Below are 14,858 nucleotides of genomic sequence, written 5' to 3'. Positions count from 1 at the left end.
GCAATGGCTATCACTCAACCTAGAAGGAGCCTGAAAAATCCACCTCGTCAATCATCAGAGGTGAGAGAGAGAGAGAGAGAGATAGAGAAAGCTGCAGGAGGAGGAGCTGCAGGCCAGCTATTCTATTTTCATTTTCTCTGGCTCCCACCACACACACACAAACATACACACAGACACAGACACATCTGAGCAGTTTACAGCACACACACACACAAAATCATGCACATTCTAAAGAAAATGTACCTCAAGCTCAGAATCTTGACAAAGTGCTTCAGTGAAAGTTTAATGGTGCCATTTCACCACGCTGTATTGCTCCCCTATAGCATACAATATTCTCTATAAGTTGTATATTTCCAAAGACACTTCATATTCAAAGCAAAATAACATGATTTCCCTAGTCAAGAGCTCAGATATCATTTCACACCCAGCCTCAACTCCTTTTTTTTTGTCTTTTTTTCTTTTTAAACAGACAAATAAGTCTTCTAATTTACATAAAGATCTGATTCTTTAAAATACAGCACTTTGAAAAAAAATGAACATTTCTGTTTTGCAGAGAGCATTGTTGATAAAATAGTTGAGTGCAAAGGCACTTTCTGGAGTAACTATAGTAAGATTTTGCCGCTTGTTGGATTTGGAAAAGGTTGTCTTTTATGGTTTGAACACTCACCATTTATCTTTGTATGCTAAGTATGTACAGGAATGTCAATCTGTAGCATTTCCTCTTCTACAAAGAATAGTAATTTCCTACTTTTGTCTGTTTTTCACAGGGAAAATAAAATACAGTTTTATGAAAAGCACAATGCCGTATTTGTACACAGTCCTGCCCATTGTATACCTGCCGTCATCAGAGTCTTTTGGAATTTCATTTTCAAATAACAAGAGAAATAATTTATACCTTCCAGGAGAAAAAAAAATAGAACTGCATAATAATATACTTCTTATACTCCATTTATACATCTGGAAAAGAAAAAAGAGAAGAAAAGGAAGAGAGAATAAAGATCATCAAAGGGTTGGCCTCCAGTCACTCATGTAGGGTTGAACACAGATAGATAAGATAGATATATAGAGAGGGCTATTAGAACAGTAACTTCGTGATTATTAAGAATGTTGCACAGAACCTGGGGTGGGGATGGGGGGATGGGCATTGTCGCTATCTTACAGTTGGCTCATCGCAGTCTGTTTCTCCAGAACCTCCAGGTAGTCTGGTTCTGTTTTTAGCTTCCCAGGGAGCAGAAGTGGGTGCTCAGTGTTTTTGGAAGGATTTTCGGCCCCATAGTATTTCCTGGGTGTCCCGTACAGCACAGTTTTATTCAACCTGTCCTGATTGGTGATATGCCGCCGGGCTGTAGCAGCCTCGTAGGGGGGCACGATGCAAGGTCTCTTAGGTAAAGTGCAAAAGTTGTAATGGAACGGAGGGACGCCTGCCGCTGTGGGAAGCTCTTTGTGGGGCCGCTCCCCTAAGTTTTGATACAACATCTCAGGAGGATCTGGGGGGGTCAGACCGCACGATGTTGGCGATTTATCCATAAAATCCATTGTGCTGATGGTGTAGGCCCCTGGGCTGTGGGTGAGGACATCCTTCTTCACATCCAGGGGCCCAAAGCTGAGCTCCTTGAGGTTGCGGTAATACGCCACTTGCTCGCTGTCCTTCTGCATGTAGATGGGGTTTTGGCACATGGAGCCCACGGGTGGGGGGATGTAGTTGTAAACGTGGCTTTCGGAGGTTTTGTCTTGGGTCGGTTCAGGAGTGTAGGAGCCATATTGCACTTGAAAAGAGTTGAGATCAAGGTTGTTTGCGCCTGTGGGGACATGTTCCACTCCTTTGCGCCGCTTCAGAACAAAAACAAAGAGGCCGGCGCCAAAGCAGACGGACAAGATGAAGACCACAAGAAGCCCGAGAATCAGGACTGAAAGTGGGACCTCAGGGTGCAACTCAGGAGTGTGGATTCGGGATTCAGTCGGGCTGACGGAGCTAAAAGAAGAAGAAGAGGAGGAAGAAGAGGAGGATGGGGTGGTGGTCTCAGTGCCAGGGCTTATTAATGTGGGAGCTTTTGTAGAGGGTGCATTTTGTGGCGGGGGCACCTCGCTGGGCTCAGGGCAGATAGCCTCGTTGCGGAGTGAGCGTAGCAGGCGACCTGCGTGTTTCGAGGGCGAATCGCAAGTGATTTCGTTAACCACGACACTGGTACTGGACAACTCCATCCAGTTTTTGAGCGCCACAATGTCACAGGTGCAGTCCCAGGGGTTCTCCTGCAGGTCAATCTGGATAAACGCTGACAGCTGGTCCAGGACACCACGGACTGGAAGGTAGGAGAAATGGTTATTCCTCAGGTTGAGTCTGGTTAGCATGGTGCCACTGAAAACATTGTCAGGGAGTGATCTTAACAGGTTGTTGTTGAGGAAGAGCAGTTGGAGGTTGTGCAGTGAGTTAAAGGTTTGTGGTAAAATGTCCTTGATGATGTTATATTCCAAGTAGAGATACTGCAGAGACTGCAGGCCGGCAAAGAGAGACTGAGAAAGAGATTCAATGTAATTCCCATTTAGATAGAGCCGTCTGAGGTTTGTGAGATTTTCAAAGGCTCCTTCCTGAATCACTGCAATCCTGTTATTTCCTAAATGAAGCAGCTCCAGCGAGCTGTACTCGGTCAGGTCAGTCCTGTAAATCACTTGTAGGTAGTTACCAGTCAGGTGCAGTTTCTTTGGGTAGGAGGCTTTGGGGTTCAATTCACTGATGTTTTGCAATTTCCGCTCTTGGCAATTTATGTTCAGTCCGCTGTCAGGGTTTTGTGATGTGCACACGCACACACTGGGACACAGCATGGGCACGGGGGAGCGCGTCTGGTAAACCATTATAGGCCCAAAGACCTGTTTGTCCTTTGTGATGCGAGCTGTGGGCCTGTAGCGCATTTTGGGTGGGCGGGAAGCTTTCGGGGCTCGGGTGGGGGTGATGATGCCAGGGTGGTAGGTCGGGGGCAGGGCCCCCTGAAAGTGAGAGTCAGAGGGGGGGTGCACACGCTCACCAGCGTTCCTTCGTGGGCACAGATCCTGCTTTATGAGCTGTGTGATGTCTTTCCCATGCAGCCTGAACGGCGTCTCACACACAATGTCCCCCACAAAGACTGAAATAGTGTCCAACCAGGATTTGAGAGGAATAAGATCACAGGTGCAGTTCCACGGGTTCTCCTCCAGCTGGATCTCCATGATGCCACCGATGTGCTCTAAAACCCCAGCAAATGGCAGCATCTTGAGCCGGTTGCCACGTAAATCCAAGTGGGTGAGGAGCACAAAGCGGAAAATGTTGGGAGGCAAAGACAATAGCAGGTTGTCATTTAGGATCAACACTTTGAGCTTATTGAGCTTACTGAAAGCGCCTGGCTCGATGGCGCTGATGTAATTATAGTCTGCCTGTAAATACTCCAAACTCTCCAGCCCTGCAAAGGTGTCTTCTTTGATCACCTCCAGGTTGTTGTTGTTTAAGTGGAGCCGCTTCAGGAAGCGCAGCCCGTTAAAAGCACCGGTTTTGATCTCCTGCAAGCCGTTGTTCCCCAGATGCAGCGAGGTGACATTGCCATAATTGACAAACTCATTGGCGCTGAGCCGTGACAGGAAGTTCCCATTTAGAAAAAGCTGGGAGATTTTATTTGGGGGCGCTTGGAACTGAGTGACGGTGGTAAATCCTTTATTCTCACAGTTGATGTTAAGGATGTTCTCGCGCTCCTCGCAGCTGCAGCGGCTCTTGCAGATCTCTTTGGAGGCTGAAGTTTTCCGGCTCTCCGTTTTGGACAGTGACAGGCTGGTGACCGTGAGGACGCTCAGCAAGAGGACGCTGCTCAGCATGTTTACAGCCAAAAATAGTCACTGAAATATAGATCCAGCATTTAACTTTGCAGCGTGAGCCTTTGATGAAAAAATACAAAAAAATCAGGGGGTGAGCTCTCAGAGCAGGGAGCTGGAAGAAAAGGAGGTAGAGGCGCTCTCTCTCTCACACGCGCACACACACACACACACACACACACACACACTAACACTCACACAAACAAGCACACAGGCGCGCAGAAAACAGGCGCACCGCCGATATCAGTGTGTTTAAAGGACACCATGAAACCTCACCACAGACCGCACTTAAAATCAAACCTAAATCAAAAATCCTTTCCCCCGAAAATCAATCCTGGAAAAGAAAAAAAAAAAACACACATCGCAAAGCAGTGGGATCCTGGGTGGTGGATGGACTTGGCACATTGTCAGAGGAGAATCAGAGGAAGAAAAAGCCGCTTACTGCACCTTTTTTTTTCCTTATAGAGTGCGCCGATTTAGTCAGTGTTTTCACGCAGATCAGCAGCGGCTGCAGCGAAATATTCAGAGAAAGACCCGGTCTGCGGAACGCCGCCTCTCTTCTCCACACAGGGAAGGCGCTTCATTTTAGTCCAGGCAGAGAAACACCACTTTCACTCAAAGATCCTGAAATTATGCGCAAAGACGCACCATGACGCACGGCTGGCTTTCCTCAGCGCCTTCTCCCACAGACAGGAGGCAGGCGAAAGTGAGCTCGATGGGGGAAGAAACGAGAGAAAAGCAGCGCGATGACTGAGAGACAGAGAGGGGAGATAGATATTCCCGGAGCTGAGGCATAACTACTGTGCCGTCGGTCCTCCTCCCCCGCTCCGCTCCGCACACTGAGAGCAGCACCGAGCGTCTGCTGCTGCCTCACTGCGTGTGTGTGCGTGTGTGTGAGAGCGCGCGCGCCCGCGTTCGTGTGTGTGTGTGTGTGTGTGTGTGACAGAGAGAGAGAGGAAACCAGGGGCAGTTACGTCACAGACACAGTCAACATGAACACGCGCGCACAGGGTCTTGGGTGTGAGGTCCACTACACTGCAAAATGATACATTTGCAAAAATCCTTATATCGAATGAAACCTGCAGTGACAGATTCCATCTGTCCCCAAATGATCTGCATTCACCTGTTTTTGTTTGTTTTTTTTTCCTTTTCAGATCATTATTCTTTTTAAGATACTGCAGCATCGTTTCTGTCTGGTGTCCCAGTAGAACACACAACAATAACAACAACAACAACAACAACAACAAAAACAGTTTCAAACACTTTCATTGTTACTGAGATGTTTCCCGTTTTGTGACCGCTCACACAGAGCTCCGGTGCATCGCTTAGTTCCTTTACACACTGAATAACTTCACTGTAAACAAACCGTGATGCCTGACGGCAATTAATTTGCATAAAAGCCTTTCGATAAGCATCTGCTCAAACAGCGAATTGATGTGATATAATCAGTGTAATATCATGCAGATGTAATGCTACACACACACAAACACACACACACACACACACACACATCAATCGGATTGCTGCCACCCCAGCAGTCAGTTTAGCACGAGTTCTTTGCTCTCCTTGTTTTTATACCCATGACGCCACTAGGAGGCAGGAAAGACCTCTTTTCAAGCTATCTCTCTCTATCTCTCTTTGTCTCTGTCTCTCTCTTTCTCTCTCTCTTCCCCCGTTTTTTGTCTTCAGTCTTACTCTCACTCATATACACTCTCCTTATCTTCTTATTTCTCATGTATATATATATATATATATATATATATATTGCTTATATTGCTTGGTTTTTTCAATTTCTTTAAAGCAATATATATATATATATATTTCTTGAAAGCAATATATATATATATATATATATTGCTTTCAAGCAATTGAAAAAAATCAATTATATGCTCTGCATTTAATTGATCGCATACATAAAATTTTGCTGTAAAATTTTTTAAAAAATTCAATTCACATTTTCTAAGCACAAATTCCACTCATTTTTTAAGTCATGCAAGCTCCTGCATTGTCAATAACACAATCCTGAAAATATTTCGAAAATAATATGCTTATGGTCAGCAATTGATGGGATTCCGTCCACAGAGACATTATCAAAGGAATTTTATTTTGAAATAGAAGCAGGGTAGTTGGAGTCAAACAAACATCTTTGTTTTCCCTCATCTCTGTGAGAGAGACTTTTAAACTGAAGTAAAAGTTGGTATAGAGTCTATATAATCATCAAAACACCATTTTCAATGTCTATTTTGCTTACAATCACAGAGATTAATCAGCATTAAGTGTTATTTTATTCAGTGATTAATTATTCAAAATTAACACATAATTTATATACATATATGCCTATAAAATTTATTAACAGATTTTTACAAAGTTATGTCAGTTAAACAAAACTATGTAATGTAAAAAGTGACTGTATAAATATTCACCCCCTTTTAAGCGACTGACCTAATTCAACAGAGGTCCAGCCAGTTGGTGCTAGTAGTCTCACATTTAGTGAAATTGGGATCACCTGAGTGCAGTAAATGTGTCTCAAGTGATTGTAGTATAAAGACACCTGTGTCCGGAAGGTACAGTTACTAGTTAATAAGTATCCTGGCTACCATTATACCATGAAGACAAAAGAACACTCCAAGCAACTAAGAGAAAAGGTTACTGAAAAGTATGACTTAGGGGATAGATACAAAAAAATTCCAAGGCACTGAACATTCCCCAGAGTTCAGTTAAATCCATCATCAAGATGGAAGGAATATGGCACATGTGTAAATCTGCCTACATCAGGCCACCCTCACAAACTGAGTGACCATGCAAGATGGAGACTTGTGAGAGAGGCCACCAAGACACCTATGACCACTCTGAAGGAGTTACAAGCTTCAGCAGCTGAAATGGGGGAGACTCTGCATACAACAACTAGTGCCCGGGTTCCTCACCAGTCAAAGCTTTATGAGAGCATACATTTGACCAAATGTATAAATATGTTGCTTCTGCTACATATATCTATTTCTCTAAAGGCAAAACTGACATAACTTATCCTACCCAGCATTTGACTGACTTCCACTGGAGAATAGAAGGTTTTTCTCATAGCAGACAATATGTCTTGTTATAGTAGTAAACGCAGATAAATGCATTTGGCTTTTTTCTATTCAAATGTCTCACGACAGTGTGACAGTGAGTCAGCATGCCTAGAACCAAGAGCCTGAATCAGAAGCAGCCAAATGAAATGATGCCATCATTCATTTTATTACTTACACCTGTGATTTTCCTAATCTGACATGTCAAGTGTCTTCAGAGAAAAAAGACGTTCAGGGCTGCCAAAACAGCTCACAGTTTTTTCTCCTTAAATAATTATTTCTTATGCACATCTGAAACCTCAAATGTGGTAATGTTGGCAAATCTTTCTGCATTAAGTTTTCTTTTGTCCACAATTAAAGTTTCATCACCTTTTGATTGGAGTCTAAGATATGACAGCAGTCCTGAGATGACCTGTGAGCTGCAGTCTAGGTGAATAATGGCCAAAGCAATTCCCTTATGGAACTTAAAGCAACCCATGTCAAGCCTGATTTGTGATTTGTGAAGGAGTACCTTAACTTAACTCTGGAAGTCAAGTCCGGAGGCAACGTTCTCAGCAGCTGCAGTGGCCTTACTGCAGCCTGACTGAGGCATGACAACAGGCTGTGACAGCAAGCCAGGCGGGCAGGACCAATCCAGTCCCTGAGTTTGTAAAATTACTGTGCCATTAGCATGTTCTATCGGAGGATTTAAATAATTGCATTTCAACATATTAGTGAGTTTATTTCCACTGAGGCAGACCTGTCAATTTATAACACGTTCTGATCCCAACTCATCACATTGCACTGGACTTCCACGTCTACATAAAATTCCCTTCCAGGATGCTGCTACCGTGATGTCGACAAATGCACATGTTGGGATGATACTGCACTTGGTTATGTTTAGGCAACAAAATCACATGGTAACCAATGCCGGGACTTCAACAACCACACACGTTGCCATGGATGGTTAGGATGAGAGGAAGAAGGCACATGGTAAGATGTAGAAAAAAAACATCAGATTCAGACTGGAAGCAAACACCAGACTTCCTCATAAAAGTCCAGGGTTTGTTGTACCAATCCACCACCGTTCCTTCCTGCAGTATAGGCATCTTTGCTATCCATATTTTTTGTTGTTACCAGCAGCGTTTCAACCTTCAAAAAAAAAACTGATTGGTAAATATTGGTTATACATAAACTACTTTCTCCTCTGATGCCCTTTCCCGGGGGCTTTTTTTTTGAGCTTATCGTTTTGTTTTTTGTTTTGTTTTTTTTACTATTCACTGTAGGTAGTTGTGTTCTTTTAATGAAATGTGTCCATTTGTTATGTGTTGTCTGTGGACTGTTTGTGTCATGTCCTGTGGACTGTTCTAAGAGCTGTATGTGTAGCAGTTTGTTATGGTGCCTGTTTTAGGACTACGGATGAAATTCAGCAATTGCGCTAATTCTGGCATATTAACATAGATGCTCAGTACTGATATGTTGATTAATTTGCACTGTCCTTAAATGTACTGAACTGAACTGAACCTGACGCTGACCTGACCTGACCTGACCAGTTCTGTTGGGCCCCATTCTCAAGTGAGACCACCCATGTGCATATCAGGTGGACATGCAAGCTGCCATGCAGCTGTCCACTGGCGTATAATAACCCTGCAAATGGTTCCGTCTGGCAGCGCTGTTAGCTGACGCTATCCAGCAGCATTCCATGCACATTTGAAAGGTGCATTTTGGCACCACATAGTTTAGCTGAAAGCACTGGTAGAGCAGTGCTCACAAGTTTGCAATGAGAAAAAGCTGAAATATAGCATCCTAGCAACAACAACAACAACAACAACAATAATAATAATAATAATAATAATAATAATAATAATAATAATAATAATAATAATAAAACTTTACTTAATTGCACATTTCCAAAATAAAATCCAAAATAAAAACAGCAATCAACAGAATCAAAAGGTAAACAAAAACAACAACAGACGCACCTTCAATTAAACAAGAATTAAAATACAGCAAGGCCAGACTGAGCCATTCTAATCTCTTCTGAAAGGTTGTTCCACAGTCTGGGGACACTGATGGCTAATGCTCTGTTACCTTTGGTCTGTAGTGTGGATTTAGGAACCACGAGGAGAGCAGCACTGCAGGACCTCAGGGCACATGACAGCACATGGAGGGTTAAAAACTCATAAATATAGATTGGGGCCAAACCCTCCAAAGCTTTAAAAGTGATAAGTAACATTTTAAAATCAACTCAAACGCTGACAGGCAGCCAGTGCAAGGATGGCAACATTGCTGGAATGTGTTCTTGTTTTCTGGTACTCATTTCAAATTTTGGCAGTTTCATTTTGGATTAACTGTAGACAGGAGAGACTTTTTTAAGATTATTTTTTGGCATATTTGGCTTTGTTACATAGGACAGTTTTTCAGCATGAAAGGAGTAGAGAAGTGGGATGACATGCAGCAAAGGGCCACAGCGTGGAATCATACCAGCTGCTACAGCGAGGACATAGCCTCAGTACATGGGCCTCCTGCTCTAACAGGTGAGCATTAGGGGCATCACATGAGACTTCGTATTGCAGACGGAGAAAAGGCAGTTGCAATAATCTTGCCACAAAACACTAAAATCATGAATGATTGTTTCAGTTGTTTTAGTAGAAAAAAAGGCATAACTTTATAAACTGTATTAATTAAGAAAAAAACAAAAAAACATGACTCTTGCTTGATTTGATGTGGCTGATCAAAGTGAGGTTCAAATAACACACTGACATTTCTGAAAAGGGGTTAGTAAATTTAGAGTATGAATAATAATAACAATAAACTTTATCAGCATAGCACTTGTAAAAACACAGTCACAAAATGCCATACAGAACAAGATATAAGAGTATACCCTGCCAAGTCTAGCAAAAACATAAATAAAAAGAAAGAAACATAGGCTACAGCCAGATAGAACACAGCATGTATTAAAAATAACATTGATAAAGGAAGAATAAAATAAAAACAATCAACAAATTTAATGTAAAATATCTGTAAAAATAAGTGATGAAATAATTTAATAATTAAAAAAAGTGATTCCAGAGTGATTTAAAAAGAAGGAGTTCTATAAGTTCCTCAGGGAAGGAGCTCCACAGCTGCGTAGCTCTGACAGAAAATGCCCGGTTTCTTTTTGTAATGAGTTGGGCAGTGGGAACAATTAAGACTCAGACTTTATGAATTTAACATCTGCGAACAACTGTGGTCACATATACACAGACGCACACACAGTTGCATTTATAGTACAGTTGCAATCCATGTCAGCAGTGGGCAGTAATGGGAGGCTGCTGACATCAGCAACAGCAGCATACGACAACCAACACCCCGACGTCAACAAACACTCATGCTGACACGGAATGTTAGGATTAGGGGAAGGAGGCACATGGTCAGGTGTAGAACCCCCCCTCCCAAAAAAAAAACCATTCAGAGAGATTCTTTCGGAGATGAAAACTGAAACTTGTTGTAAAATGTTGTTCTAACTATTAATGATCCTGGCCTTTTAGCCCTGCCCTGTGAGCACCCAAAAGCTCCGTCGGCACCTGTTGGTTCTTTATTCCGTTTACTACCAATAACATCGGCTATTATTATCAAAATTCACAACCTGTACCTGATGTTCTTCTGCAATAATCAAATTGTTTTAATTTGTTGTTTGTTATAGTTTATTTGTGTATTGATACATTTTTAAAAGTAGCCTATTTTGAAATGTGTCTTTTTTATCTGTAGTGAAATAAAGCCATTGTAAAATTATTAAAACTTAAAAAACTGAAAGGTATTTTGTCAAGTCTTACTTATTATTGAAAAGCAATAGATGAAAATGAACAACTTACCTGCTTCAAGAAATGGCATATTTTGGCTTATTGTTGCATCAGTGGGTCAAAATGACCCCTCTTGGCAAGATGGTGGTTGTAGTGTTGAAAAGAGATATTTCTGTACTGTGGTGGGCTCTAAAAGCTGATTTAAAAGATTCGAACATTGAGTTGTCATTTATAGCTGAAAGTTAATTTGCATGACTACTCAAGGACTAATGTACGTAAATTTGTTTTTTAAACTTTGTTTAAAAATGACCTACCTTCTTACCTTCTACCTTCTACCTTGTACCCTCTAAAATCTTGACTTTAACTTAGAAAAGGTAGATTATGGGGCATCATTGGCTGAGTGGATAAACATGCACCCCATGAATAAAGGCAGTTTCCTTGCCACAGCAGCCTGGGTTCATTTCCTCCTCAAGGCCCTTTGCTGCATGCCATCCCCACTCTCTCTCCCCCTTTCACGCTATTAATCTGTACTATCTAATAAAGGCAAAAATGCCAAAAAAATAACCTTAAAGAAAAGGTAGATTATATTGTTGAAATCATCTGATGATGCAACAGTGATAATGATGATAAAGAATGATGCCTGTAATGATGAGAGTGACATTCAGCCTTTTATTTGTTTATTTTATTTGATTGAGAATGATGATCGCCTCAGATTTCAGCAATGATTGATGGCGAGAGGGACTGTTGAAGGGAAAAGCCTGCAGGTTTCCACATGAGACCAGGTGGGTATATATGTTGTCAGAGCATTGCTCCACAACACATTTCTCAAGTCAATCACAGGCCTCTGAGGACACGTGTACCTCAAGCATGTGTGTGTGTGTGTGTGTGTGTGTGTGTGTGTGTGTGTGTGAGAGAGAGAGAGAGAGAGAGAGAGAGAGAGAGAGAAGCTTTTCAAAATTGACATGTCTGTATTTGATGAATATATGGATGTGGAACACAATAAGCTTCATCACACCAGCTTTCAAAACAGCAACATCTTATTTATTTATTTTATTTTGGTGGTGGGGGTATTGCCTTTAATTGACAGGACAGTGTGATGGTGAAAGCGGGAGAGAGGAGGAGGCATGCAGCATCGGGCCAAAGCTGGTTACCTACACCGCTGCAGCGAGGACACAGCGTTTATAAATGGGGCGCTGCTCTATTCATGGAGCCACCAGACGCCCCCAAAAAAAGCAACATCTTCGAGAGAGAATATCATTTATCTCACTGGAAATCTCTGTGATCAGTGGATCTGCTAAGTAAACTCATAAATATTTTATGTAAATTTCAACTATCAGTTCGTTCTGTTATTTACCAATAGCATACAACCCTGACAATGATGACCTTTGTGAAAATGGGAGCTGCAGAGAACAAAAAAGAGAAACCTGTTTTGCCACATTATGAGTGAAAAGAACTCAACACATTTCCCTTGTGTCTGGGTTCCTCACACCCCATCACTGCCCCCTCTGACCAGGGCTGGATGAACCTGTTAGTAGGGGTCAGGGCAAAATGTGAGCCTTGAGCCTCGATCAAGCCCCCATGTTCCCTAACTTAGTTAATTAAACATGAATTTGTTGAAAAAATCCACGACGGGTGTGTCTCTTGATCAGTTGTATACTCTTTGTGTCCATGGGGCAGAGGTAGTGGGCTATAGGAAAATGCAGACGTGCAGCCTGTAGCTCAAGCAACAGGCCAAGAGCCAGAAATGGCCTAAATTACATCATTTGGAGTTTTGTCAGGGAGGGAGGAGAGATATCTCAGCACTGGATAGATGGAGGAAAGATAACCACAGCTTATCTACATAACTACACACATTGTTTTGATACAAAGCTGGTTGAAAATCAGCAAAGTATCCCTTTAAGTTTATTACAGAGCCCCTCCATCAAGACAAGACTTCAAGATTAGATGACCTTTCAGAAGACACCTCAAGGCCTTTTCCATCTCAGTTTATATGAATCAGTTCCAGAAACTCATTGACACAGTACATATATTTACAAGAAATTAGTAAAAGATGAAACAATCAAGTGGTAAGTTGATTTTGATGACTGGTTGAGTGTTGATCAGGGAGAGGAAGTATCAGGCCTCATGCAAGAAACTATATACTATATACTACTATACAAATGTTCTTTTTACTTTTTGCTCGTATCGAAGATTTGTACTTACCTTGTTAGTAGCCATTGATTTTTGCTACTCATCAATGTTTTCTAATTTTTGCTTTTCTCTTAGGTAAGAGATAATTTTAGGAGTGGTCAGGATCTTTTATACTAAGATAAGAGAAAAACATCTCGCTTTCACAGTCCACAAATTATTGTCCAACACAAGAAAAAAATTTCATTTTAAATTTAAAAAATGCAATATCATTAAATCAAATTTATATGGGGTTTTGGAGGAATTATAATGACTAGATTATTAAATTTCAGGAGTAAAGGATACGACTGTACTCAGTCTATTGATCCCAGTAGCAGTAATTTCAGTTCTCTCTACCGACCAGAGGTAAACTGTAATTAAGATTTAACATTAACATTTACTCAAGTGCTGTACTTAAGTACAAATCAGCAGTGTTTTGTGGTTACTGTGAGCAGCGAGCATGGGAATAAATGACAGTATATTTCCTCCCTGTTCCCTGATGATCTAAATAAATCGCTGAAAGTTATCTTATTCTGTTTTTTAAAATAACGCTGCTAAGAGGGTATGCAAAGCCATAAATAGTGATAAAGTAGGCAAGTTAGTAGTCCTCTCCTTCCATCACCCTTGGACATTAGATCATCTTGTTTGTTTGATTTTGGACGTGGAAATGTTATTTTATTGTACAACAGCCGTAACAGTGTCCCCTACACTATAACAGTGAAAACACAGATTGACAGAAAATCTCATCAAAGGCGGGGAAAGAGTTAATATAAGGAGCACAAGGGCACCTAACTGGTGGGCAGGAGGGGCAGTGGATGGATGCAACAAACTTGGACTTTCATTCCTGAGTCTGGTGTTTGCTTCCCATCTGAATGTGACATTTTTTTCTACACCTTACCATGTGCCTCCTTTCCCTAATCCTAACCATCCATGCATTTGTTAACATCCCAGTGTTGGTTGCCATGTGCTTGTGGTGTCTATAAATAATGACTCACTAACATGTACTGTGTCTTGGGCATGCTGCAAAGAATGTAACAAGGCTTCCATATGAACTGTTTAAAGTAACTTTTTAGAATCTTTTTTGTTTGTTTGTTTTTGAAGTTCATTGTTGGAACAAATGACAGCAGCAATGCCTGAAAAACACACCTAACCATTTATCAAAACCAGAATAAATCACAATGAAAACATAATGATGGCTGTTTGTTTGCTTTTGCCAACAATCTGGACTTGAATTTAACATGCTCTGTTTTCGGTCAATGGTACAAATACATCTTTTAAATAACCTGTATTGATCCATTATTTGAGTTTGCATACCAGCTTGGGGAGCTCGTTAATGACACTGGGCTTGTTCCTGTCCTAGCATTTTAGCTGTTAGCTCAACAGCGACAGTAGTTTGCCAGTCAGCCCTGTGAATGGAATGTGTGAATCAATGTCAGTTTGCGGTGTGACCAGTACTTTTAAGTGCTGTAATTTATACAGAATAGGCTCATTATTAAGTGTCAGAAATTACTATTGTTTTTGTTATACACACACACACACACACACACGTATATATATATATAGTTTTTTTCCCAGATTGGTGGCTGTGTGCATACCAATGATCAGCTACAGGTCTCCCTTCCTTTGATTTAACACTCCATCACTGCGTAATCCTTTTAGTGTGTGGGAGTGTGTTTGGGAGGGACACAGAGTCAGACTGAGGTGATGGAGAAGTGGACGAGATGAGAACTGGGATTGGAAGGAGAAAGAGAGTTCTCAAAAAAAGAGATTGAAGGATTGCTGTTTTAATGATTTTGACATATGTCTGTGAGTGTAGCCACCGTGCGTGGGTTCACTGAGTGACTGTCAAGGAATAAGCTTTCATAAATGTTTCAAAAGAATAATTTTTGAAAAAAAAGAGAAAGCCACCATAAAACAGAATTTACATGTGCTCTTTGCTAATCATCATGCTATGTCAAAAACATTATAAATGGAACATTTTATTTGAAAAATAACATAATAGTAATATATTTGAAAAATGCTATTTGAAATA

General features: G+C 41.3%; 1 protein-coding gene across 1 annotated transcript; it reads right to left on the bottom strand.

The window, feature by feature from the left end:
• Positions 1-256: 256 nt before the first annotated feature.
• slitrk2 (SLIT and NTRK-like family, member 2) lies at positions 257-4,710 on the bottom strand. Its single transcript, XM_042493343.2, has one exon. It carries the CDS (start codon positions 3,835-3,837, stop codon positions 1,156-1,158), a length of 2,682 nt encoding a protein of 893 aa, XP_042349277.1. The 5' UTR covers positions 3,838-4,710; the 3' UTR covers positions 257-1,155.
• Between the last annotated feature and the right edge of the window lie 10,148 nt (positions 4,711-14,858).

This window comes from Plectropomus leopardus, chromosome 8, assembly GCF_026936395.1.
Source record: "Plectropomus leopardus strain MGB_pleo_1.0 chromosome 8, ASM2693639v1, whole genome shotgun sequence".
NCBI lineage: Eukaryota > Metazoa > Chordata > Actinopteri > Perciformes > Serranidae > Plectropomus > Plectropomus leopardus.
The sequence above is the reverse complement of the archived record's forward strand: the minus strand, read 5'-3'. Positions and strand labels throughout refer to the sequence as shown.